General features: G+C 47.3%; 2 protein-coding genes across 7 annotated transcripts in view; one reads left to right on the forward strand and one right to left on the reverse strand.

The window, feature by feature from the left end:
- The window catches only part of LOC143816820 (retinol dehydrogenase 7-like), a 77,768-nt gene extending 76,201 nt beyond the window's left edge, over positions 1 to 1,567 (forward strand). For all 6 annotated transcript variants that reach the window (XM_077297684.1, XM_077297686.1, XM_077297688.1 and 3 more), the window contains one exon: positions 1,206 to 1,567. In XM_077297684.1, coding sequence (XP_077153799.1) covers positions 1,206 to 1,438 — 233 coding nt within the window. In that variant the 3' untranslated portion in view covers positions 1,439 to 1,567. The remainder of the gene's footprint in view (positions 1 to 1,205) is intronic.
- Positions 1 to 13,822, reverse strand: part of LOC143816821 (retinol dehydrogenase 7-like) — a 368,622-nt gene extending 354,800 nt beyond the window's left edge. Inside the window, exon 1 of the mRNA XM_077297690.1 lies at positions 13,719 to 13,822. Coding sequence (XP_077153805.1) covers positions 13,719 to 13,802 — 84 coding nt within the window. The 5' untranslated portion in view covers positions 13,803 to 13,822. The remainder of the gene's footprint in view (positions 1 to 13,718) is intronic.
- Between the last annotated feature and the right edge of the window lie 13,143 nt (positions 13,823 to 26,965).

A 26,965-nucleotide genomic window follows, 5' to 3' on the forward strand; every position in this document is an offset into this window, starting at 1 on the left:
TGCGGTAAATCTTTAGTTTATTCCCTGACACCACTGTAGCGGTGTCAAGTGCAAGAGGTCTAGAGGGACTCTTACCCTGAGTCTTGGGGCAGAGTTCGGTGACTCCTTGCTTGCGCTCTCTGTGCAGTATTGCGGCCTTGTGACGCAGCAGGGTTCGCTTCCTTCATACCGGGTGAAGCTAACTCATGTGTGTCTTCTCTTAAAACCACCATATAGTCGATCATTACTGAGCAGCAGGTGTCTTTTCTGCAAGGTGGACACCGGACTGCGAATGCATCTTATGTCACCTCTAATTAATATTTGCTGCTTTCCGCCAGTCCTAACAACTTCATATACTGGAAAACATCTAGCAATGACCTGAGGTTAGCATCGTCAATAATCAGAACCTCCCACTCCCGTCTCCAAGACTTTTCACGTCCTTCGCTAATTCTTTGGAATGCAGTACCCAAGTTAATACGATTTATCCCCAATCCCCACAGTTTTAAGCATGCCCTAAGATGCATTTGTTCAGACTGGCCTACCGCCTCAATGCTTTAACCTATCTATCCCTGTGTGGCCCATAATCAGGTTCCTCGCATCATGTTCTCATACACTTCATGCAGTTAATAGCCTCTGTGTCTGTACTGCTACATACTTAGGCAGTTAACTGGTTCATGCAGCTTTACATGAACACTCGATCCTTACACTATGGCTGGTCCAAATAACTAAAGCAATTGTTACCATCCACCTCTCGTGTCTCCCCTTTTCCTATAGATTGTAAGCTTGCGAGCAGGGTCCTCACTCCTCTTGGTATCTATTTTGAACCGTGTTTTTGTTACGCTGCAATGTCTATTGTCTGTACAAATCCCTTCTATAATTTGTAAATCGCTGCGGAATATGTTGGCGCTATATAAATAAAATTATTATTATTTATTATTATTATAGCCGTTGGCAGAACAGATATCAACTGATTATTGGGAGTGCCAGGTGATGGACCCCCATTGATCTGATATTAATCTGATTTTGATGACTATTCCTGAGGTTAGGTCATCAATACTTTGATTGTAGTTAATCCCTTTAAGGTATATGAAGCTGTTGCTCTTACAGACTTACAATAATCTTAAGGTTGCACAAGACTTATCCAGAAATACCCACATTGTTTGTAAGAACTAATAGAGAATAACTTTAATATTAATAGACTAACATTTTCCCTCATTTATCTACAGTTAGGAATGGTCTAAAGTATTTAATGGGAACAGCAAATACCAGGATTTGTGAGGTTACAAATTGTATGGAACATGCTTTGACTGCTGTGAACCCTTGGACAAGATATTCTCCAGGCTGGGATGCCAAGCTCTACTACATCCCTGTATCATACCTCCCTACAGTGTTATCTGACTATTTGCTGTGTCGCTGTGCACCCAAACCAGCAAATGAAAAACCAAGCACAAAACAATGAAAAGCCAGCAAAGCACAGCCAAATGTGATGGATTTAAAATAAAATTGCTTGTAACGCTAATGATTATCATTAACTGATATTTCATAATACATATGTTCAAGAAATGTATGTAATAAAATGTAACATTAATTTCTTGTTGAGACTTTGGAGTGTTATTAGTAATGATCTGTCATAAAATGTTTACTACCGACAACTAAATGGAAGCATTTAAGAAATAAATACATTTGTGGTAAAAAAAAGACCATATCCACATATTTAAATTAGGTACCCTCAAACTCTACAATCAGTGGGATTATATGAGAAATTAATATTATAGAACATGGTGATATAGATAAACAATGCCCATTAACTACCTCAATACAGTGGTCCAGTAATTAAGCTCATGTGCCAAATCTTCTTAGGCCACCATACAGTGGCATTTAAATATTTGGGCACCTCTGGCCAAAATTACTGTTATTGTGAATAGTTAAGCAAGTTGAAGATGAAATGATTAGGGATGAGCGAACATGCTCGGCGATACTCGGTTATCACTAGAGTTTCACAGTGCTCCTTGGTTATCAATAGATTATCATGGTGCTCAGATATACTCGTTACTCGGCGAGTGATGGGTGGTATTCTATATAAAACTCGAATACCCCACTGTTAAACAGCCAATAAGCATGTGGGGATTGCCTGCGCATCACTGTGATACCGTAGCCATCTTGGTTGTGACATTACTCCCCTCTTATCTCTTCTTCCCACAACCGCATCCAAGACTTCTCCCATGCTTCCCCCATACTCTGGAACTCTCTACCCCAACACATCAGACTCTCGCCCACCATAGAAACCTTCAAAAAGAACCTGAAGACTCACCTCTTCCGACAAGCCTACAGCCTGCAGTGATCCTGAACTTACTGAACTGCCGCACAACCTGCCCTACCCTCTCCTAATTTTTCATCACCCATCCCCTGCAGACTGTGAGCCCTCGCGGGCAGGGTCCTCCCTCCTTATGTACCCGTGTGCCTTGTTTTTTGCTCATGTTTAATGTATCTGTCTATATTTGCCCCGTATTCACATGAAAAGCGCCATGGAATAAATGGCGCTTTAAAAATGTATAATAATAATAATAATAATTGGCTGGCTGTGTGCCATCATCAAGGCTTATAAAAGACCAGGCGATGCCATGCTCGGCACACTGACACCATTGCCTGTGTGTGCACAGTATATCGAATCAGAGGCCTGTAATGTTAATACTGGTACTGAAGCTGAGCTTTCATACTAACAGTCCTTATAAGAGCTAATCGTTTGCTTTACTGTTTGTATCACATACAATCTGCATTTAGCCTAGGGAGGGAGAGAGTCGTAGGAGTAGGGAGAGTGACAGAATCCAGTCTGTAGTCAGTGATTAGGGCTGTGCAGTCTGTTGGAAAATATATATTGCTGCAGCCATTTTTTTTTTTTTGGGGGGGGTGAAAAAATTGAATATACTTTGATTCATCAAGTATTACGTGATTTGTGCTACTTTTTTGTGATATAACACCTAAAAAATCATTAAAAATTTCCCTGGGTGAAATTGCTTACACTATTCTTTGTTCTGGATGAAATTTATAATATATATATATATATATACATACACATATACATACACTCATGGGCGGACATACCGTCGGTTCAACCGGTGCGGCTGCAGCAGGGCCCAGAGGCTCCAGGGGGGCCCCTGCAGGGCAGCTATTAATAAGGGCTATCTGGCCAGTTTATCTGGCCCCAAGGCTCAGGGGGGCCCCTAGCCCAGTGGCATATCCAGGGGGGCAGCCGGGGCATGTGCCCCAGGCACAGCCGACAGGGGGGCACCAGCGGGCCGCCTGATGACGCGGTGGTCCAAGGAGGCTCCTCGTCCTGTACTGAGCGGTCACACGGTACATGCCCCAGCTGCCCCCCCTGGATACCCACTGGCCGGGGCATGTGCCCCGGGTGCGGCCGACAGGGGGGTGCCAGCGGGCCGCCTAATGATGCGGCGGTCCAAGGAGGCTCCTCGTACTGTACTGAGCGGTCACATGGTACCGCTCATTACAGTAATGAATATGCGGCTCCACCTCCCATATTCCACCGCCGCATATTCATTACTGTAATGAGCGGAAACGGTGACCGCTCAGTACAGGAAGAAGCTGCCGGTGCCGGGGAAGCAGGGACTGCACAGCGCCAGGAGCAGGTGAGTATAACAGGGAGGGGAGTGCTGCGCAATATTCACCTGCTCCCCATTCCGGCGCCGCTCCATCTTCAGCAGTGATGCTGAGGTCAGAGGGCGCGGTGACGTAGTTAGTGCGCGCCCTTTGCCTTAATGTCAGTGCTGAAGATGGAGCAGTGGCTGGAACGAGGAGCAGGTGAATATTGAAAGTGACGGGGGCCTGAGCGACGGAGAGGCGAGTATGTGATTTTTTTTTTTATCGCAGCAACAGCAAATGGGGCAAGCGTCTGTATCAGGCATCTTATGGGGCCATAACATTTGTGCAGCACTATATGGTGCAAGTGCCTGTATGAAGCATCTTATGGGGCCATAACATTTGTGCAGCACTATAATGGGGCAAGTGTCTGTATAGAGCATCTTATGGGGCAATAACATTTGTGCAGCACTATAATGGGGCAAGTGTCTGTGTAGAGCCTCTATGGGGCCATAACATTTGTACAGCATTATATGAGGCAAGTGTCTGTATAGAGCATCTTATGGGGCCATAACCTTTGTGCAGCACTATATGGTGCAAGTGCCTGTATGAAGCATCTTATGGGGCCATAACATTTGTGCAGCACTATAATGGGGCAAGTGTCTGTATAGAGCATCTTATGGGGCCATAACATTTGTGCAGCACTATAATGGGGCAAGTGTCTGTGCAGAGCCTCTATGGGGCCATAACATTTGTACAGCATTATATGAGGCAAGTGTCTGTATAGAGCATCTTATGGGGCCGTAATGTTTGTGCAGCACTATATGGGGCAAGTGTCTGTATAGAGCATCTTATTGGGCCATAACATTTGTGCAGCAATATATGGGGCAAATATCTTTATGGAGCATCTTATGGGGTCATAATCAACGTTTCTGAAGCACTATATTGGGCAAATGTATCTATGGAGCATCTTATGGGACCATTATTAACCTTTATGCAGGATTATATGGGGCTCCTGATTCAATATGGATATTCAAAAATACTTAACCTACTGATGTCTCAATTAATTTTACTTTTATTGGTATCTATTTTAACATTATGGGGATTCAGGAATGTACCTTGGCTTGGTCATACAGTTTCAATAGAGTTAAGGTTCAAATGGAAGTTTTGGGGGGAGGTTGGGAGGGGGGGCGCCAAGCTGATCCTTTGCCCCAGGTGCAGGAAAGGCTAGAATCACCTCTGCCCTAGCCAAATAGCCCTCATGTGTGGCGGGCAGGGAGCAAGCTGCAGCTCCGCTAACTGCAACAGAGAATGGGACTAGAGCTGCAGGGAATGGATCCGTCTCGCTCTCACTTCCCACCTTTTCTTGCTGCAGTGTGAGTGCTGACTGAATGATCCTTCCAAAATCCTCCATGCATTGTGAGGGGCGGGGTCACAAGATCCAGGGAAATTCAGAGGCCCGTTTGCACGGCTGCTCCCGACACCATGGCAACCACAAGCACAACCGGGGCCCCCAGGTGCCTGCCACGCAGTCCAGTGCAGGTAAGGAGCAGGTGTCCATCCCCGAGGTGGGGGGTGTTTGGATGTGAAGCAACGAGGACGAGACGTCTGCTGTATAACTGGGGGGACAGAGCATAAGCTGGCCCCATATACACGAGGGAGCAGAAGTCCCAGCATGCCCGCCAGCCTGGATCTGGAGCTGTTATGGCTCACACAGCAGTGACTGAATGACATCATCATTCAGCGCCATGGCTGTGCGAGACAGGAAGCTGCCAGCGATGGTGCGCTTCAGAATACCATGTGCAGAGGTGAGGTGAGGTGTGTCTGTGTGTGTGTGTATGCAGAGAGGTCAATGGTGCTGTGTGTGTGTGTATGCAGAGAGGTGAATGGTGATGTGTGTGTGTGTATGCAGAGAGGTGAATTGTGCTGTGTGTGTGTATGCAGAGAGGTGAATGGTGCTGTGTGTGTGTGTGTATGCAGAGAGGTGAATGGTGCTGTGTGTGTGTGTGTATGCAGAGAGGTGAATGGTGCTGTGTGTGTGTATGCAGAGAGGTGAATGGTGCTGTGTGTGTCTGTGTGTGTGTATGCAGAGAGGTGTATGGTGTTGTGTGTGTGTATGCAGAGAGGTGAATGGTGCTGCGTGTGTGTGTGTATGCAGGGAGGTGAATGGTGCTGCGTGTGTGTGTGTGTGCAGAGAGGTGAATGGTGCTGCGTGTGTGTGTGTATGCAGAGAGGTGAATGGTGCTACGTGTGTGTGTGCAGAGAGGTGAATGGTGCTGTGGGTGTATGCAGGGAGGTGAATTGTGCTGTGTGTGTCTGTGTGTAGGTGGAGGAGAGGGCAATGAGGGGGTGATGGGGTAGAAGGCAATGATTGGGTTGACAGAGAGGGCAATGATGGGGAAGAAAGCATTGATTGGGTTGACAGAGAGGGCAATGATGATGGTGATGGGGCAGAAGGCAATGATAGGGATGACAGAGAGGGCAGTGATGGTGCAGAAGGCAATGATTGGGTTGACAGAGAGAGCAATGACGGGGATGATGGGGCAGAAAGCAACGATTGGATTGATGGAGAGGGCAATGACAGGGGTGGTGGGGGAGGAGGAAATGATGGAGGTGGTGAACGGGCAATAATGGGGGTTGAGGGGGAGTAGGAAATGATGGAGGTGGTGGAATGGGTAATGATGGGGTGGTGGGGGAGAAGGCAATGATGGTGGCAGTGGAAAGGACAATGATAGTGTGATGGGGAGGAGGCAATGATGGAGCTGGTGGAATGGGCAATAATGGGGTGGTGGGGAGAAAGCAATAATGGAGGTCGTGAAGAGCGCAATCACGGAGGTGGGGGAGAGGGCAATAATGGGATGCTGGGGGAGGAGGACAATGAGGGGTGTGGGGAATTGGGAAGGGAGGAAGGGGGATTTATAATGGATTTAGGAACAGGGAAAGGTGGAGGAAACGTTATTGTCGACTATTATGTCTAACACAGTCCCTTACTATAAAGTGTACTCACTTGTGTATAGCACAGTCCCTTAGTGTGTGTGTGTGTGTGTGTGTGTGTGTGTGTGTGTGTGTGTGTGTATATACAGTACAGACCAAAAGTTTGGACACACCTTCTCATTTAAAGATTTTTCTGTATTTTCATGACCATGAAAATTGTACATTCACACTGAAGGCATCAAAACTATGAACTAACACATGTGGAATTATATACTTAACAAAAAAGTGTGAAACAACTAAAATTATGTCTTATATTCTAGGTTCTTCAAAGTAGCCACCTTTTGCTTTGATGTCTGCTTTTCACCCTGTTGGCATTCTCTTGATGAGCTTCAAGAGGTAATCACTTGAAATGGTTTTCATTTCACAGGTGTGCCCTGTCAGGTTTAATAAGTGGGATTTCTTGCCTTATAAATGGGGTTGGGACCATCAGTTGTGTTGTGTAGAAGTCTGGTGGATACACAGTTGATAGTCCTACTGAATAGACTGTTAGAATTTGTATTATGGCAAGAAAAAAGCAGCTAAGTAAAGAAAAACGAGTGGTCATCATTACTTTGTCCAAAAAATTGGGAAAACTGTGAAAGTGTCCCCAAGTGCAGTGGCAAAAACCATCAAGCGCTACAAAGAAACTGGCTCACATGAGGACCGCCCCAGGAAAGGAAGACCAAGAGTCACCTCTGCTTCTGATGATAAATGTATCCGAGTCACTAGCCTCAGAAATCGCAGGTTAACAGCAGCTCAGATTAGAGACCAGGTCAATGCCACACAGAGTTCTAGCAGCAGACACATCTCTACAACAACTGTTAAGAGGAGACTTTGTGCAGCAGGCCTTCATGGTAAAATAGCTGCTAGGAAACCACTGCTAAGAACAGGCAACAAGCAGAAGAGACTTATTTGGGCCAAAGAACACAAGGAATGGACATTAGACCAGTGGAAATCTGTGCTTTGGTCTGATGAGTCCAAATTTCAGATCTTTGGTTCCAACCATCGTGTCTTTGTGCGATGCAGAAAAGGTGAATGGATGGACTCTACATGCCTGGTTCCCACCATGAAGCATGGAGGAGGAGGTGTGATGGTGTGGGGGTGCTTTGCTGGTGACACTGTTGGGGATTTTTTCAAAATTGAAGGCATACTGAACCAGCATGGCTACCACAGCATCTTGCAGCGGCATGCTATTCCATCCGGTTGCGTTTAATTGGACCATCATTTATTTTTCAACAGGACAATGACCCCAAACATATCTCCAGGCTGTGTAAGGGCTATTTAACCAAGAAGGAGAGTGATGGGGTGCTATGCCAGATGACCTGGCCTCCAGTCACCAAACCTGAACCCAATCGAGATGGTTTGGGGTGAGCTGGTCCGCAGAGTGAAGGCAAAAGGGCCAACAAGTGCTAAGCATCTCTGGGAACTCCTTCAAGATTGTTGGAAGACCATTCCCAGTGACTACCTCTTGAAGCTCATCAAGAGAACGCCAACAGTGTGCAAAGCAGTCATCAAAGCAAAAGGTGGCTACTTTGAAGAACCTAGAATATAAGACATAATTTCAGTTGTTTCACACTTTTTTGTTAAGTATATAATTCCACATGTGTTATTTCATAGTTTTGATGCCTTCAGTGTGAATGTACAATTTTCATAGTCAAGAAAATACAGAAAAATCTTTAAATGAGAAGGTGTGTCCAAACTTTTGGTCTGTACTGTATATACATATACACACACATATATATATATATATATATATATATATATATATATATATATATATATATATATATATATATATATATATTTATTTATTTATATATAGCTTTGCTAACTTAAAAGGAGGGGGCCCAGACACATTTATAGCACAGCGACGTAGTATATAGCAGCCACGTAGTATATAGCGCAGCCACGTAGTATATAACACAGCCACGTAGTATATAACACAGCCCACGTACTATATAACACGGACAGCCACGTAGTATATAGCAGAGCCACGTAGTATATAGCACAGCCACGTAGTATATAGCACAGCCACGTAGTATATACAGTAGCAGCCACATAGTATGCAGCACCACGTGGTGTATAGCAGCCACGTAGTATATAGCAGCCATGTGGTATATAACAGCCCACACAGTAAATAACACAGCCCACGCAGTATATAACACAGCTCACATTGAATATATCAGTCACGCAGTATATAACACAGCCCACGTAGTATACACCGAAGTTGTCCCGATGCGTGCGAGGCTGGCGCCAGCTTCCATTCAGAGTGATGCATTGCAAAATTACCCAGATGACTTAGCGGTCTCGCGAGACTGCTAAGTCATCTGGGTAATTTCACAATGCATCTCTTGGAACGGAAGCTGGCGGCAGCCTCGCCGCTCGCGCGCATCGGTGGACGTCGGAAGGTGAGAATAGCACCATTTTTTATTTTTGTATTATTTTTAACATATCTTTTTACTATTGATGCTGCATAGGCAGCATCAATAGTAAAAAGTTTGTCACACAGTGTTAATAGCAGCGTTAACAGACTGCGTTACACAGCATTATGCCGCTGTGTAATGCAGTCAGTTTAACTGACTGCTAAAACACTATGTGGGCGGCGGGCGCTGACTGGGGGGGTAGAATGGAGGGGGCATTAACTGCAGGGGAGTAGGGAGCGGCAATCAGCAACTTGGGATTTCCATGACAGACAGACAGACAAACAGACGGAAGTGCCCCTTAGACGATTACATACATAGAGTATATATATATATATATATATATATATATATATATATATATATATATATATATTGTAGGGATTTCACTCACTCAGGTGCGACGGCTGACACTCAGGAGGCACGTTCCTTTAAAGTTCACAGGGTTTATTATGTCATAAACCACATGGAAAAATAACAGCAAACAAATAGCCTTAAGTTCAGGAAAAGCAAAACAAAGTGTCCAGTCCACCAGGCTCAGTCCTGTAGCCTTAACACACTCAGGAGGGTTTCACCTCCACACATATCCCCTGTGTTAAGCATTTGCCTGTCTTATATAGAGCTAACCACACCCAGTAACCCATCACATGATTAGCCATGTGGTCTGACATCACCACAGGTCCTGGAACACACATATATACATGGTTATATACAACAAAGAAATACTTCGGGCTACATTACAGCAACAAGGCACTTATGTGGCACATACCTCCCGTCGACTACACACCCTTTAGCCATGCTACATACCTCCCCCCTCTGCCTAAAGCCGTGGGGCTTGGCACTTTTCCCCACTAAACAAGGGATTCTTGATAGGGCATCCGCATTACTGTGCAGCTTTCCGGCCCTATGTTCCACATGGAAACTGAGGTCCTGCAGGGCTAAGAACCAACGGGTGACCCTAGCATTTCTACCCCTTGTTTCCCTCATCCATCTTAGTGGGGCATGGTCAGATATCAATCTGAATTTACGACCCAGCAGATAGTACCGTAACGTGTCCACCGCCCACTTTATGGCCAAACACTCTTTTTCCACGACTGAGTAGTTCTTCTCAGATGAGGACAGCTTTCTACTCAGATAGAGGACAGGATGCTCCTCCGCATATAGCTCTTGGGAAAGGACTGCTCCTACCCCAACATCTGAGGCATCTGTCTGAAGAATAAATTCTTTATTAAAGTCTGGGGCCATCAGAACGGGCTGCTTACATAGAGCCCCTTTCAACTCTTGGAAGGCTGACTCTGTCTCTTCGGACCATTTAACCATCACTGATTTTGTCCCCTTTAGCAGATCAGTCAGAGGCGCAGCCACTGTGGCGAAGTTCGGGATGAACCTCCTGTAATATCCCACGATTCCCAGAAAGGCTTTAACTTGCTTTTTGGAGAGTGGTTTCGGCCATGTTTGGATTGCCTCCACTTTCCTGATTTGGGGCTTTATTTCTCCACGACCCAAAATATAGCCTAGGTATTTAGCCTCTTCCTTACCCATGGCACACTTCTTCAGGTTTATTGTAAACCCCGCCTCTCTTAGAGCATCAAACACCGCTTGGACTTTCTCCAGATGACTCTCCCAGTCCGGGCTAAAGATGACGATATCATCTAGGTACGCAGCAGCGTAGGCCTTATGGGGTGCAAGGACTCTATCCATAGCCCTCTGGAAGGTCGCCGGAGCTCCCTGTAGGCCAAACGGCATCCGGACATACTGGAAGCATCCATCAGGTGTCGAAAAGGCCATCTTCTCCTTGGCTTCCTGTGCCATGGGGATCTGCCAATACCCCTTTGTCAAATCCAAGGTGGATATATATCTGGCATGCCCAAGCCTTTTGATGAGCTCATCAACGCGGGGCATGGGATAAGCGTCAAACTTGGAGACCTCATTCAACTTCTGATAGTCGTTGCAAAACCTCCACTCTCCATAAGATTTTGGGACCAGGACAATTGGGCTCGACCAACCGCTCTTGGATTCCTCAATGACTCCAAGATTCAACATACGCTCCACTTCCTTGGAGATAACTTCTCGACGAGCCTCAGGAATACGATAGGGCTTCACGTTCACCCGCACATGTGGCTCTGTTAGGACCTCGTGCTCTATGACCTTCGTGTGTCCTGGCAACTCTGAAAACAGGTCCCTGTTTTTCTGGAGTAACTCCCGGCACTGCTGTTTCTGGGACTTCGATACCGTCTCCGCTATAGTAACCGCTCCAACCTCACCTTCTGGGTTGCTTAACAACGAGGGAGTTACTGTCGGCTCTCTATCTTGCCACGGCTTGATGAGGTTGACATGGTATACTTGGAATGGTTTCCGTCTTCCTGGTTGGTGAATTTTATAATTTACTTCACCAAGTTTCTCGACAACCTCATATGGCCCTTGCCATTTGGCCAAGAACTTGCTCTCCACCGTCGGAACTAACACAAGAACTCGGTCTCCCGGATTGAACTGCCTCACTCTTGCAGACCGGTTGTAGACTCTGGCCTGAGCTTCTTGTGCCTGCAGGAGGTGTTCTTTCACAATAGGCATCACCTTTGCAATCCTCTGCAGCATCAGGGCCACATGCTCAATGACGCTTCTGTGGGGCGTGACTTCGGCTTCCCAGGTTTCCTTGGCTATATCCAGGAGTCCTCGCAGATGTTGGCCATATAGAAGCTCAAACGGTGTGAATCCTGTGGAGGCCTGTGGAACTTCACGAATGGAAAACATCAGGTAGGGTAAGAGACAATCCCAGTCTCTACCATCTTTCTCTATAGCTTTTCTCAGCATGCTCTTCAGTGTCTTGTTAAATCTCTCAACAAGACCATCTGACTGGGGATGGTACACCGAGGTCCTCAACTGGGAGATTTTCAGGGCTTTGCACAACTCCCTCATCACTTTGCTCATGAAAGGTGTCCCCTGGTCAGTCAGGATCTCCTTCGGCAGACCTGTCCGGGAAAAGACATGGACCAACTCGCGGGCTATACTCTTTGAGGAAGAATTTCTCAGAGGAATTGCCTCAGGATAGCGTGTGGCATAGTCCAGGATGACTAATATATACTGATGGCCCCGGGCTGATTTAACTAAGGGACCGACCAAGTCCATGGCAATTCTCTTTAACGGCACCTCAATAATGGGCAGGGGCACAAGGGGGTTCCGGAAATGAGGAGTGGGAGCAGTTAGCTGACATGTAGGGCAGGACCTGCAGTAGTTCACTATTTCCCGGTGACACCCAGGCCAATAGAACCTCTGCACAACCCGTTCCTGCATTTTTTCCACCCCTAGGTGTCCACCCAAGATGTGTGAATGGGCCATGTCCAACACCTTCTGTCTATATGGACCCGGCACTACCAACTGCTCTACCAACTCCTCCCTTATTTTCGTGACCCGGTACAACACCTCCCCACTCATCAGAAAATGGGGAAATCTTGTGTCTGCCCCCGGCTCCTGTACCACCCCGTCAATAACTGTGACATTATTAAAGGCTTCCCTCAGAGTGGGATCCCTGTGTTGGGCAGTCCCAAAATTTTCACCGGTTACCTCTAACTCCAGAATGTCAGATGCAGGGGACACTTCCTCATCATCCCCAACCAGAACACAAAAAGGAAACCTGTCTGACTCCGGGTGTGGCGACACCCTTCCAGGGTTCATTGGTTCCCTACTCTTGCTAGGGAGCTCAGAACCTTTTCCCCACAAATCCCAAAACAAACAGAATTCCCGGCCAATAATTATAGGGTGCAACAAGTCCTGCACGACGCCGACTATGTGGGACTCAGTGCCACATGCCGTTTCAATGTCCACCCTGGCCAAAGGGTAGTCCTTTGCATCACCATGTATGCACCGCACTCCGACCTTCCTTCCCGGGAGCAGGTGGAGAGGAAAAGTGGCCCTCACCAGGGTCACTAGGCTCCCCGAGTCTAACAGTGCCGTTACTGCTCGATCGTTCACCTTTACGGGACACGCTTGAGGTCCCTCGTTGGGCGGAGAGTTCACACTGCAGGCTGGATACGCATAGTATGAACAACGGCGTCCCATGCTGCAGTCCATCTGCTCAGTGGTCTGGGAACAACGGGCAGCTATATGTCCTGGCCCGTGGCACCTCCAGCAAATAATATCACCCGTAGGGACCTTGAGCACCACCTCCCCCGCCCTTTGTGACCTTGGACGCGCCACCCCTTTTTGGGACTCAGCAGCTTTCTGGGACCCCCAGTACGGCACGGGCTGCCTCCCAAAGGAGCCTTCCATCCCTTGGTATCTCTCGACCAGTCCGATCAGTTCGTCGGCATTCTGGGGATCACCCTGGGCAACCCAAGTCTGTATGGACCTCGGGAGGGAATGCACAAACCGATCCATCATCACTCGTTCCACCATCTGTGCAGGTGTACATGACTCTGGCTGCAGCCATTTCTGGACCAGGTGCAACAGATCAAACATTTGAGAGCGAGGCGGTTTGTCCCGGTGATAGGCCCAGCTGTGAACTCACTGTGCCCTGACAGTCAGTGTCACCTCCAAACGTGCGAGAATCTCGACTTTCAACTTGTGATACTCTTTGGCATCCTGCAAGGTCAAATCATAGTACGCCTTCTGGGGTTCTCCCGTCAGGTATGGCGCCAGTACCTCTGCCCACTGCTCTGGCGGGAGTTTTTCCCTCTCAGCGACCCTCTCAAACACCGTCAGGAAGGCCTCAACATCATCCCCGGGGGTCATTTTCTGCAATGCGCGTCTTACCGTCTTCCGGACGTGGGTGTCATCAGCCAGACCTGGGGTTGGGGCACTCGTCTTGCCCTGGATGGCGGTTGCCAGAAGCTGCATCTGCTGCCGTTGCTCCTGCTGGCTCTGCCGTTGCTCCTGCTGACTCTGTTGTATTTGCTGCATCAACAGCTTGTTGGTCTCTTGCTGGTTCTGTTGAAACTGCTGCATAAACAGCCTGTTAGCCTCTTGCTGCTGTGACTGCGACTGCCTGTTGGTCTCTTGCTGCTGTGACTGCAACTGGACCAAGTGTTTCAGCAGTTTCTCCATTTTCCCCGGCTGACTTACAACAGACTTGACCCAGGACATACAATAACAGACTTTTTGTCTCCGCTGGGAACGCTGCCCGCATTCTCCACCAATTGTAGGGATTTCACTCACTCAGGTGCGACGGCTGACACTCAGGAGGCACGTTCCTTTAACCCCTTCCCGACCCATGACGCCACGTAGGCATCATGAAAACCCGTGCCAATCCGACCCATGACGCCTATGTGGCGTCATGGAATGATCGCGTCCCTGTAGATCGGGTGAAGGGGTTAACTCCGATTTCACCCGATCTGCAGAGACAGGGGGAGTGGTGCTTCAGCCCAGGGGGGGTGGCTTCACCCCCCCGTGGCTACGATCGCTCTGATTGGCTGTTGAAAGTGAAACTGCCAATCAGAGCGATTTGTAATATTTCACCTGAAAAACTGGTGAAATATTACAATCCAGCCATGGCTGATGCTGCAATATCATCGGCCATGGCTGGAAACACTAATGTGACCCCCCCCACCCCACCGATCGCCCCCCCAGTGCTCCGTTATGGGGTCCGGTCCCCTCGGTCCTGTGCTCCGCTGCCCCGTGCTCCTGCCCGCTCCCCCCGTGCTGCTATGTCACCCCCCCGTGCTCCGACGCCCCCCCCGTGCCCCGATCTCCCCCCCTTATACTCACCGAGGCTCCCGGTGTCCGTCCGCCTCCTCGCTGGGCGCCGCCATCTTCCAAAATGGCGGGCGCATGCTCAGTGCGCCCGCCGAATCTGCCAGTCGGCAGATTCGTTAAAAGTACATTTTGATCACTGTGATAGGTTCTATCACAGCGATCGAAATAAAAAAAATAATAAATAAACCCCCCCTTTATCACCCCCATAGGTAGGGACAATAATAAAATAAAGAAAATATATATATATATTTTTTCTTTTTCCACTAGGGTTAGGGTTAGAACTAGGGTTAGGGTTACGGGTAGGGTTAGGGTTAGGGGTAGGGTTAGGGTTACAGGTAGGGTTAGGGTTAGGGGTAGGGTTAGGGTTATGGCATGTGCGGATTTGGCTGCGGATCCGCAGCGGATTGGCCGCAGATCCGCAGCGGATTGGCCGCGGATCCGCAGCGGATTGGCCGCGGATCCGCAGCGGATTGGCCGCTGTGAATTCGTAGCAGTTTTCCATCAGGTTTACAGTACCATGTACACCTATGGAAAACCAAATCCGCTGTGCCCATGGTGCGGAAAATTCCGTGCAGAAACGCTGCGTTGTATTTTCCGCAGCATGTCAATTCTTTGTGCGGATTCCGCAGCGTTTTACACCTGTTCCTCAATAGGAATCCGCAGGTGAAATCCGCACAAAAAAACACTGGAAATCTGCTGTAAATCCGCAGGTAAAACGCAGTGCCTTTTACCTGCAGATTTTTCAAAAATCGTGCAGAAAAATCTTACACGAATCCGTAACGTGGGCACATACCCTTAGGGTTAGGGTTGGAATTAGGGCTAGGGTTGGAAATAGGGTTAAGAATAGGCTTGTGGTTAGGGTTACGGATAGGGTTAGGGGTGTGTTGGGGTTACAGTTGTGGTTAGGGTTGGGATTAGGGTTAGGGTTGGGATTAGGGTTCGGATTAGGGTTGGAATTAGGGTTACGGGTGTGTTGGGGTTAAGGTTGTGATTAGGGGTGTGTTGGGGTTAGGGTTGGGATTAGGGTTATGGCTACAGTTGGGATTAGGATTAGGGGTGTGTTGGGGTTAGTGTTGAAGTTAGAATAGAGGGGTATCCACTGTTTAGGCACATCAGGGGCTCTGCAAACGCAACATGGCGCCACCATTGATTCCAGCCAATCTTGCATTCAAAAAGTCAAATGGTGCTCCCTCCCTTCCAAGCCCCGACATGCGCCCAAACAGTGGTTTACCCCCACATTTGGGGTACCAGCGTACTCAGGACAAACTGGGCAACAACTGTTGGGGTCCAATTTCTCCTGTTACTCTTGCAAAAATAAAAAATTACTTGCTAAGACATAATTTTTGAGGAAAGAACAATTATTTTTTATTTTCATGGCTCTGCGTTATAAACTTCTGTGAAGCACTTGGGAGTTGAAAGTGCTCACCACACATCTAGATAAGTTCCTTCGGGGGTCTAGTTTCCAAAATGGGGTCACGTGTGGGGTGTTTCTACTGTTTAGGCACATCAGGGGCTCTGCAAATGCAACGTGACGCCCGCAGACCATTCCATCAAAGTCTGCATTTCAAATGTTACTACTTCCCTTCCGAGCCCTGACGTGTGCCCAAACAGTGGTTTACCCCCACATATGGGGTATCAGCGTACTCACAACAAACTGGGCAACAAATATTGGGGTCCAATTTCTCCTGTTACCCTTGAGAAAATAAAAAATTGCTTGCTAAAACATCTTTTTTGAGGAAAGAAAAATGATTTTTTATTTTCACGGCTCTGCGTTGTAAACTTCTGTGAAGCACTTGGGGGTTGAACGTGCTCACCACACATCTAGATAAGTTCCTTGGGGGTCTAGTTTCCAAAATGGGGTCACTTGTGGGGGGTTTCTACTGTTTAGGCATATCAGGGGCTCTGCAAACGTAACATGATGCCCGCAGACCATTCCATCAAAGTCTGCATTCCAAAACGTCACTACTTCCCTTCCGAGCCCCGGCATGTGCCCAAACAGTGGTTTACCCCCACATATGGGGTATCAGCATACTCAGGAGAAACTGGACAACAACTTTTGGGGTCCAATTTCTCCTGTTACCCTTGCAAAAATAAAAAATTCTGGGCTAAAAAAATATTTTTGAGGAAAGGAAACACATTTATTATTTTCACGGCTCTGCGTTATAAACTTCTGTGAAGCACTTGGGGGTTCAAAGTGCTCACCACACATCTAGATAAGTTCCCTTGGGGGTCTAGTTTCCAAAATGGAGTCACTTGTGGGGAGTTCCTACTGTTTAGGCACATCAGGGGCTCTGCAAACGCAACCTGACGCCCGCAGAGCATTCCATCAAAGTCTGCATTTCAAAACGTCACTACTTCCCTTCCGAACCCCGACGTGTGCCAAAACAGTGGTTTACCCCCACATATGGGGTATCAGCGTACTCAGGAGAAACTGGACAACAACATTTGGGGTCCAATTTCTCCTGTTACCTTTGGGAAAATAAAAAATTGTGGGCTTAAAAACTCATTTTTGAGAAAAGAAAAATTATTTTTTATTTTCACGGCTCTGCGTTATTAACTTCTGCGAAGCACTTGGGGGTTCAAAGTGCTCACCACACATCTAGATTAGTTCCTTGGGAGGTCTAGTTTCCAAAATGGGGTCACTTGTGCGGGAGCTCCAATGTTTAGGCACACAGGGGCTCTCCAAACGCGACATGGTGTCCGCTAATGATTGGAGCTAATTTTCCATTCAAAAAGCCAAATGGCATGCCTTCCCTTCCGAGCCCTGCCGTGCGCCCAAACAGTGGTTTACCCCCACATATGGGGTATCATCGTACTCAGGACAAACTGGACAACAACATTTGGGGTCCAATTTCTCCTATTACCCTTGGGAAAATAAAAAATTCTGGGCTAAAAATCATTTTTGAGGAAAGAAAAATTATTTTTTATTTTCATGGCTCTGCGTTATAAACTTCTGTGAAGCACCTGGGGGTTATAAGTGCTCACTATGCATCTAGATAAGTTCCTTTGGGGGTCTAGTTTCCAAAATGGGGTAACTTGTAGGGGAGCTCCAATGTTTAGGCACACAGGGGCTCTCCAAACGCGACATGGTGTCCGCTAACGATTGGAGCTAATTTTCCATTCAAAAAGTCAAATGGCGCTCCTTCCCTTCCGAGCCTTACCATGTGCCCAAACAGTGGTTTACCCCCACATGTGAGGTATCGATGTACTCAGGAGAAATTGTCCAACAAATTTTATGATCCATTTTATCCTGTTGCCCATGTGAAAATGAAAAAATTAAAGCTAAAAGAAATTTTGTGTGAAAAAAAAGTACTTTTTCATTTTTACGGATCAATTTGTGAAGCACCTGGGGGTTTAAAGTGCTCACTATGCTTCTAGATAAGTTCCTTGGGGGGTCTAGTTTCCAAAATGGGGTCACTTGTGGGGGAGCTCCAATGTTTAGGCACACGGGGGCTCTCCAAACGCGACATGGTGTCCGCTAAAGATTGGAGCCAATTTTTCATTGAAAAAGTCAAATGGCGCTCCTTCCCTTCCGAGCCCTGCCGTGCGCCCAAACAGTGGTTTACCCCCACATATGAGGTATCAGCGTACTCAGGACAAATTGGACAACAACGTCCGTGGTCCAGTTTCTCCTTTTACCCTTGGGAAAATAAAAAAAATTTCGCTAAAAGATCATTTTTGTGACTAAAAAGTTAAATGTTCATTTTTTCCTTCCATGTTGCTTCTGCTGCTGTGAAACACCCGAAGGGTTAATAAACTTCTTGAATGTGGTTTTGAGCACCTTGAGGGGTGCAGTTTTTAGAATGGTGTCACTTTTGGGTATTTTCAGCCATATAGAACCCTCAAACTGACTTCAAATGTGAGGTGATCCCTAAAAAAAATGGTTTTGTAAATTTTGTTGTAAAAATGAGAAATCACTGGTCAAATTTTAACCCTTATAACTTCCTAGCAAAAAAAATAATTGTTTCCAAAATTGAGCTGATGTAAAGTAGACATGTGGGAAATGTTATTTATTAACTATTTTGTGTCACATAACTCTCTGGTTTAACAGAATAAAAATTCAAAATGTGAAAATTGCAAAATTTTCAAAATTTTTGCCAAATTTCCGTTTTTTTCACAAATAAACTCAGAAATTATCGACCTAAATTTACCACTAACATGAAGCCCAATATGTCACGAAAAAACTATCTCAGAATCGCTAGGATCCGTTGAAGCGTTCCTGAGTTATTACCTCATAAAGGGACACTGGTCAGAATTGCAAAAAACGGCAAGGTCATTAAGGCCAAAATAGGCTGGGTCATGAAGGGGTTAAAGTTCACAGGGTTTATTACGTCATAAAACCACATGGAAAAATAACAGCAAACAAATAGCCTTAAGTTCAGGAAAAGCAAAACAAAGTGTCCAGTCCACCAGGCTCAGTCCTGTAGCCTTAACACACTCAGGAGGGTTTCACCTCCACACATATCCCCTGTGTTAAGCATTTTCCTGTCTTATATAGAGCTAACCACACCCAGTAACCCATCACATGATTAGCCATGTGGTCTGACATCACCACAGGTCCTGGAACACACATATATACATGGTTATATACAACAAAGAAATACTCCGGGCTACATTACAGCAACAAGGCACTTATGTGGCACATACCTCCCGTCGACTACACACCCTTTAGCCATGCTACAATATATACACTCACCGGCCACTTTATTAGGTACACCTGTCCAACTTCTTGTTAACACTTAATTTCTAATCAGCCAATCACATGGCGGCAACTCAGTGCATTTAGGCATGTAGACATGGTCAAGACAATCTCCTGCAGTTCAAACCGAGCATCAGTATGGGGAAGAAAGGTGATTTGAGTGCCTTTGAACGTGGCATGGTTGTTGGTGCCAGAAGGGCTGGTCTGAGTATTTCAGAAACTGCTGATCTACTGGGATTTTCACGCACAACCATCTCTAGGGTTTACAGAGAATGGTCCGAAAAAGAAAAAAAATCCAGTGAGCGGCAGTTCTGTGGGCAGAAATGCCTTGTTGATGCCAGAGGTCAGAGGAGAATGGGCAGACTGGTTCGAGCTGATAGAAAGGCAACAGTGACTCAAATCGCCACCCGTTACAACCAAGGTAGGCCTAAGAGCATCTCTGAACGCACAGTGCGTCGAACTTTGAGGCAGATGGGCTACAGCAGCAGAAGACCACACCGGGTACCACTCCTTTCAGCTAAGAACAGGAAACTGAGGCTACAATTTGTACAAGCTCATCGAAATTGGACAGTAGAAGATTGGAAAAACGTTGCTTGGTCTGATGAGTCTCGATTTCTGCTGCGACATTCGGATGGTAGGGTCAGAATTTGGCGTAAACAACATGAAAGCATGGATCCATCCTGCCTTGTATGAAGCATCTTTGGGATGTGCAGCCGACAAATCTGCGGCAACTGTGTGATGCCATCATGTCAATATGGACCAAAATCTCTGAGGAATGCTTCCAGCACCTTGTTGAATCTATGCCACGAAGAATTGAGGCAGTTCTGAAGGCAAAAGGGGGTCCAACCCGTTACTAGCATGGTGTACCTAATAAAGTGGCCGGTGAGTGTATATATATATATATATATATATATATATATATATATATATATAATATATATATATATATATATATATATATATATATATATATATATATCACTCCAAATAAGCATTTAAAAATTTAGCAGGGTTAAATTTGTCACACATACAGTATTGCGTGGTCTGAGGTTAATTTCCTGTGTTCTATAAAACTTTAAAAAAAACATTAAAATATGTTTCATTCTTAAATATCTCAGCCATACTGCTTCACATGTTCTGCAGTACATTTTTTGATATCTAACACTTCATAAAAGTGTTAAAAAATAGCTGCATTAAATTTCTCACTTATACACTATTCAGTGGTCTGGGGGAAATTTCTGTGATATATCTAACACTACAAAAAATGCTTTAAAAAGTTGGCTGCATTACAGTTCTCATCCCTACACTTTTACATGGTCTGGGGTACATTTCCTGTGATCTATAAAACTGAAAAAAAGCATTTAAAAATGTTCCAGGGTTAAGTTTATCAGCCGTACAATATTATTATTATTATTATATATAGCACCATTAATTCCATGGTGCTGTACATGAGAAGGGGTTACATACAAATTGCAGATATCACTTTAAGTAAACAAACTAACAATTACAGACTGATACAGAGGGGCAAGGACCCTGCCCTTGTGGGCTTACATTCTACAGGATGGTGGGGAAGGAGACAATAGGTTGAGGGTTGCAGGAGCTCCGGTGTTGGTAAGGCGGTAGCTTCGCTAGTGGTGAGGAGGCAGTAGGGTCAGTGCAGGCTGTAGGTTTTCATGAAGAGGTGGGTTTTCGGGTTCTGTCTGAGGGATCCGAATATGGTTGATAGTCGGACATGTTGGGGCAAAGAATTCCAGAGGATGGGGATATTCGGGAGAAGTATTGTAGGCGGTTGGGTGAGGAGCGAATAAGTGTGGAAGAGAGAAGGAGGTCTTGGGAGGACCAGAGATAAGGTGAGGGGAGATATCAGGAGATTAGTTCAGAGATAAATGGAGGAGACAGGTTATGGATGGCTTTGTAGGTCAGTATTAGTAATTTGAACTGGATACGCTGAGGGAATGGGAGCCAGTCAAGAGATTTGCAGAGGGGGGAAGAGGAGGAGTAGCGAGGAGAGAGATGAATTAGTCAGGTAGCAGAGTTAAGGATGGACTGGAGAGGTGCAAGGGTGTTAGCAGGGAGGCAACAGAAAAGGATGTTGCAGTAGTCAAGGAGGGAGATGATGAGGGCATTTGGAGCGCCCCCACTGCCGCAGGGCCGAGGGGTACCCGGTACCGGGCCTCTGAGTCTCTGCTCTGGGGTTGTCACGGTGGCTAGGCCCGGTCCGTGACCCTGCTGAGGGGCGTACAGTGATAGATATGATGGATGATGGTGGTGGTGGTGCTGTAGTGGAAAATAATGAGGACACCAGGTTGCAGTCTCTTTACCTCTTTACTGAAGGTTTTAGAGTCCTCAGTCCAGAGCGCTGTCAACAGGGCTGTCTGAGACCGGCCGGTCCAAAGGCACATCAGGAGTTCTCTTTACAGGTGGGAATCAGTGTCTACCTTCTAGCGCTGTGTGTTGTAGTCCTTCCCTGCTGAGCTCCCGGGGTAGTCCTCACAACTGCTTCTGTCTGTCTCTGATGTTCGTTCTCTCCGTCCCCCAGATGATATGGTAGAACGCACCCGTATGACGGGGTAGGCCTGGAGTTCTTCCGGGACCCTAGAGTCACCCCTCTCCCACAGCTGCCTCCGTTGTCTGCTTAGGTGTTAAGTGAGACAGCCAACCTTTAATTGGCTGTCCTGCCGTGGTTTGCAGTAGTACTTAAAGTCTCTTACTTGCTCGGAGTTCCGGCCACCAACTGTTTGCGCCTCAGAAGGATGTTGCCTCGGTCTAACAGCACGACTCCTTCTGGTCCTAATTCCTCTTTACTGTATTCCCGTTGTTCACTGGTTAGTTCTGCTCTGAGGAGTCTGCCAGGATCCCATCCCGACAGGTCCTCTCACTAGCTCTTCCCAGCTACTTCTCTCTGTCTTCCTGTCCAACCCCCAGTTTTACCAGAGTGTGAGGAGTGGCCTACTAGATAGGACCACCCCCCCTGGTGGCCGGAGTGTGAAGTGTAGTGAGGTGTTACCTGGTCAGAGAAACTCCTTTAGTGCAATCAGACGTACCATAGCTCCCCATAGTGGCGGAGCCACAGTACTGCAACGACCAGGACTCTGGGGCGCTGCACTCCCCCCCGGTTAAATCCAGTACTCCCGGACTGGGAAAACAAGAACAACAATACATGTTAACAGGAAACACACAAAATTTTTGAAATAGCATAACAATTAAACATAACAATGCTTCCCTTTATGGGAGGTGAGAACTCTTGAACGTTGCGAAAGTTAGGTCATGCACAGTTTATGACTCTCAGTCCAGTGGTTGAAACAGCAGGGACCCCGGGTAAACAAAGGGGTCCCACCTTTGGAAAGTTTTTTTTTTTTTTTTGAGCAATTCACCGTCCATTAGGGTATGTGCACACGTTGCGGATTTCTTGCAGAAAATTCCTGAAGAAAACCGGAAATTTTCTGCAAGAAATCCGCATTTTTTTTTTTGCGTTTTTTTTCCGTTTTTTTCGCGTTTTTTTAGCATTCTGCAAGCGTAATTAGCTTGCAGAATGCTAAAGTTTTCCCTGCGATCTGTAGCATCGCTTGGAAAACTGACTGACAGGTTGGTCACACTTGTCAAACATAGCGTTTGACAAGTGTGACCAACTTGTTACTATAGATGCAGCTTATGCAGCATCTATAGTAAAAGATAGAATGTTTAAAAATAATAAAAAAAATAAAAAAATGCTTATACTCACCCAGACATCTCACCGGCGTCCGTTCCGTATAGCTGGTCTGTGCGCACAGGACCTCCCGTGACGTCACGGTCACGTGAGCGGTCACATGACCGCTCACGACCAATCACAGGACAGTGACGTCATTCGGCGAGGTCCTTCAGCGCACACCAGGTACAGAAACCGAACGGCAGCGTGCGAGGAGGCGGCAAGACATCGAGGGTGAGTATAGGACTGTTTATTATTTTATTTCTTATTTTTTGACCACTTATATGGTGCCCAGTGCGTGGAGGAGAGTCTCCTCTCCTCCACCCTGGGTACCAACCGCATATAATCTGCTTACTTCCCGCATGGTGTGCACAGCCCCGTGCGGGAAGTAAGCAGATCAATGGACCCCTAGGTGTGCGGAATCCCTGCAATTCCGCATTTTTAATGAACATGTTGCTTTTTTTTCCGCTATGCGATTTTTTCGCGGAAAAAATCGCAACATTTGCACCAAAAATGCGGAATACCCTGTAAATAATAGGAGGCTTATGTAAGCGTTTTTTTTCGCGTTTTTATCACGTTTTTATAGCGAAAAAACGCGAAAAAAACGCTAACAATCCTGAACGTGTGCACATGGCCTTACTCTATTGTCCATTTTACAACCTGTAACAAAAGATATGTACACAAACATTTTCAACTAGATAGCAGCCCTTATCAATACCTCCAAGTTTTGTAGCGGAGGGGAGTTTGGTTCTGAGTGCTGCGTGTGGACCTTCGCAGCGCAGGGGTTGCTATTGGCCTAACAGGGCCCGCTATGCTTGCTACCGCTGGTGTAGTGCACTGTCTTCTAGCTACACTTCTAGTGAGTCTGGGTAGCACTGGCAGGTTGGGGCTCTCTGAGCTGCTGCTATCAACAGTGGGTACAGCAGATTCACCGATAGCAGAGGGAGGATTTGCCGGTTCAACGGTTGGCATGGCATCCTCAGGTAGGGCTTGTTGAGGTTGCGGGGACGGATGATCTGGTACCACCATTGCTTCTGGTGGGTCCGGCTGTTCAAACGTTAGAACAGGTACCACGATGGCCTGATTTATCTGAGTCCAGGACTGGGGAAAGTCACCAAGGACGGTATGGATCATCTTCTCCTTTTCCACCGGCGGGGAGATTCTTGGGGCCGTGTCCCTCTATCTCAACTTATCGGGGCAGACCTTAAGGTGATCCCTGGATACCGCTGTCGAGTTCTCCCCTCTGTCCTTGCTGATGAGACAGACCTTCATGTTGTCGAAGTCGGATGGCAGGATGGTATACGGTTCCGCTTCCCATTGGTCATCGAGCTTGTGTAATCTCCTCTTTCGTTTAAGTACTTGCTCACCAGGTGACAGGGGAATCGCAGGAGCATGTTGGTTGTAGTCCCTTTCTTGTTTCTGCCTAGCCTGGGCGAGACTTCTTTCCACACACTCCTGTACTTCGCGGTACCTTCGCTGCCTTTCTGCATCCCAATCTGCATCCGGCGAGGTATCTTCGGGTACTAGGACCCCCATGTCCAGATCAACGGGTAACCGACTAGATCTTCCCCGCATCAGGTACGCTGGAGTACAGTTGGTGGAATTTACTGGGATGTGATTGTACATATCCACCAAGTCAGGCAACTTTATCGGCCACAGGTTCCGTTCCTCCACAGGCAAGGTCTTCAATAAATCGATTACCACTTGGTTCATCTTCTCGCACATCCCGTTGGTTTGAGGATGGTACGGTGTGGTTCTGATCTTCTTACACCCGTACAGTTGGCAGAATTCTTGGAACACTTCTGCTTCGAATGCAGGTCCCTGATCGGTCAGTACCTTCTCTGGGTAGCCATGGGGCCTACAAAAGTGCTGCTGGAAGGCCCTGGCGGCAGTCCTGGCCGTTAGATCCTTGACAGGTACAACCACCAAAAACCTGGAGTAGTGGTCCACGATGGTAAGGGCGTAGATATAGCCCGACCGGCTAGGTGTCAGCTTCACATGATCCAGCGCGACCAGTTCGAGCGGCCGTTTGGTGATGATAGGCCGCAGGGGAGCCCGTTGACTGTCACGGTCATTCCTGCGCAGACTACATGGACCACACTCCCGACACCACTTCTCAATGGTTCTCTTCATGCCAATCCAATAGAACCTCCCTCGGAGTAGCCTTTCTAGCTTCCTCCATCCGAAGTGTCCGGCTCCATCATGGTAGGCTCCCAGAACCATGGGCGCATCTCGCCTTGGCACCACTATCTGCCACACCAATTCATGAGTACGTGGGTCGATGCTCCTCCTGCACAGCTTGCCATCATGGATAAACAGTTTGCTTCTCCCCTTCCACAGCTGTTGGGTTTCTTGTGCATCATCTGGGCCGGGATGCAACCCTGCCTGCGCCAAGAGCTCTTTCACCCGACGGACCGCGGGGTCACCATCCTGGGTTTCTGCCCACCCGTGATGAGGCAGGGGATTCAGCGTGGCATCTGGTTGGTTCCCGTGCCTGTTCTTCACATGATGAGAGTTCTGAGTGGCTTTGTGGCGATGGAATGCAGGCAGCTCCACCTCTTCAAGTGCCTCCGGGTCTTCTCCCATTTCTGGCAAATTGGGCATTCGGGACAAGGCATCGGCATTGGCATTCTTGTGTCCTGCCCGGTACTTGATGGTGAAATCGTAGTTGGACAGCCGGGCCATCTATCGCTGTTCCAAGGCCCCGAGTTTGGCAGTATCCAGATGCGTTAGTGGATTGTTATCCGTAAAGACGGTGAATTTCGCGGAGGCCAGGTAGTGTTTGAACCTCTCTGTCACTGCCCAGACGATGGCAAGGAATTCCAGCTTAAAGGAACTGTAGTTGTCAGGGTTCCTTACTGTGGGACGGAGTTTCCTGCTGGCGTAAGCGATCACCCTTTCTTTGCCTTTCTGAACCTGGGACAGCACGGCACCTAATCCCACATTGCTGGCATCTGTGTACAGCACAAACGGTTGATCGTATTCGGGGTAAGCCAGTACCTCTTCTCCCGTCAGTGCCGACTTCAAACAGGTGAAGGATTCCTCCAGCTCTTCGTTCCAATCAAAGGGGGTGTTCCTCCCCTTGGTCTTCTTTGGTTGGCCCACCAACAGGTTTTGCAAGGGTGCGGCCTTCTTGGTGAAGTCCTTAATGAACCTCCGGTAGTAGCCTACCAACCCGAGGAACTGCCGGACTTCGTGGAGGTCACTAGGCTTTGGCCAGTCCTTGATCACTGTGACCTTGTCGGGGTCTGGGGCCACTCCTTCAGCGCTCACCACATGGCCCAGGTACTGCACTTTAGGTTTCAGCAGATGACACTTGGACGGTTTCACCTTTAAGCCGAAGTTGGACAGGGCTTCAAACACCTCAGCCAGGTGCTTCAAATGGTCTTCGTAGGTCTTAGAGAAGATAATGACATCATCCAAATACAGCAGCACGGTTTCAAAGTTCATGTGTCCCAGGCAGCACTCCATCTTCCTCTGGAACGTCCCGGGAGCATTGCACAATCCGAAGGGCATGTAGTTGAATTCGCAGAGACCCATTGGGGTCGTGAAGGCTGTCTTCTCTTTGTCCGCCTCTGCCACAGGAACCTGCCAGTACCCACTGGTGAGATCTAAGGTAGAGAAGTAGTTAGCAGATTTTAAGGCAGCCAGAGACTCCTCTATCCTGGGCAGTGGGTATGCGTCTTTATGTGTAATGCGATTCAACTGCCTATAATCAACACACATCCTCATTGTACCATCTTTCTTTTTAACAAGGACTAACGAAGCTGCCCAGGGGCTACAGCTGTCTCTCACCACCCCAGCCTCCTTCATTTCCCGCAACATGTCCTTGGCACACTGATAATGAGCTGGGGGTACAGGGCGATATCTCTCTTTTATGGGTCGGTGATCTCCCGTGGGGATATGATGTTGGATCCCTTTCAC

Source organism: Ranitomeya variabilis, chromosome 3 (genome assembly GCF_051348905.1).
Source record: "Ranitomeya variabilis isolate aRanVar5 chromosome 3, aRanVar5.hap1, whole genome shotgun sequence".
NCBI lineage: Eukaryota > Metazoa > Chordata > Amphibia > Anura > Dendrobatidae > Ranitomeya > Ranitomeya variabilis.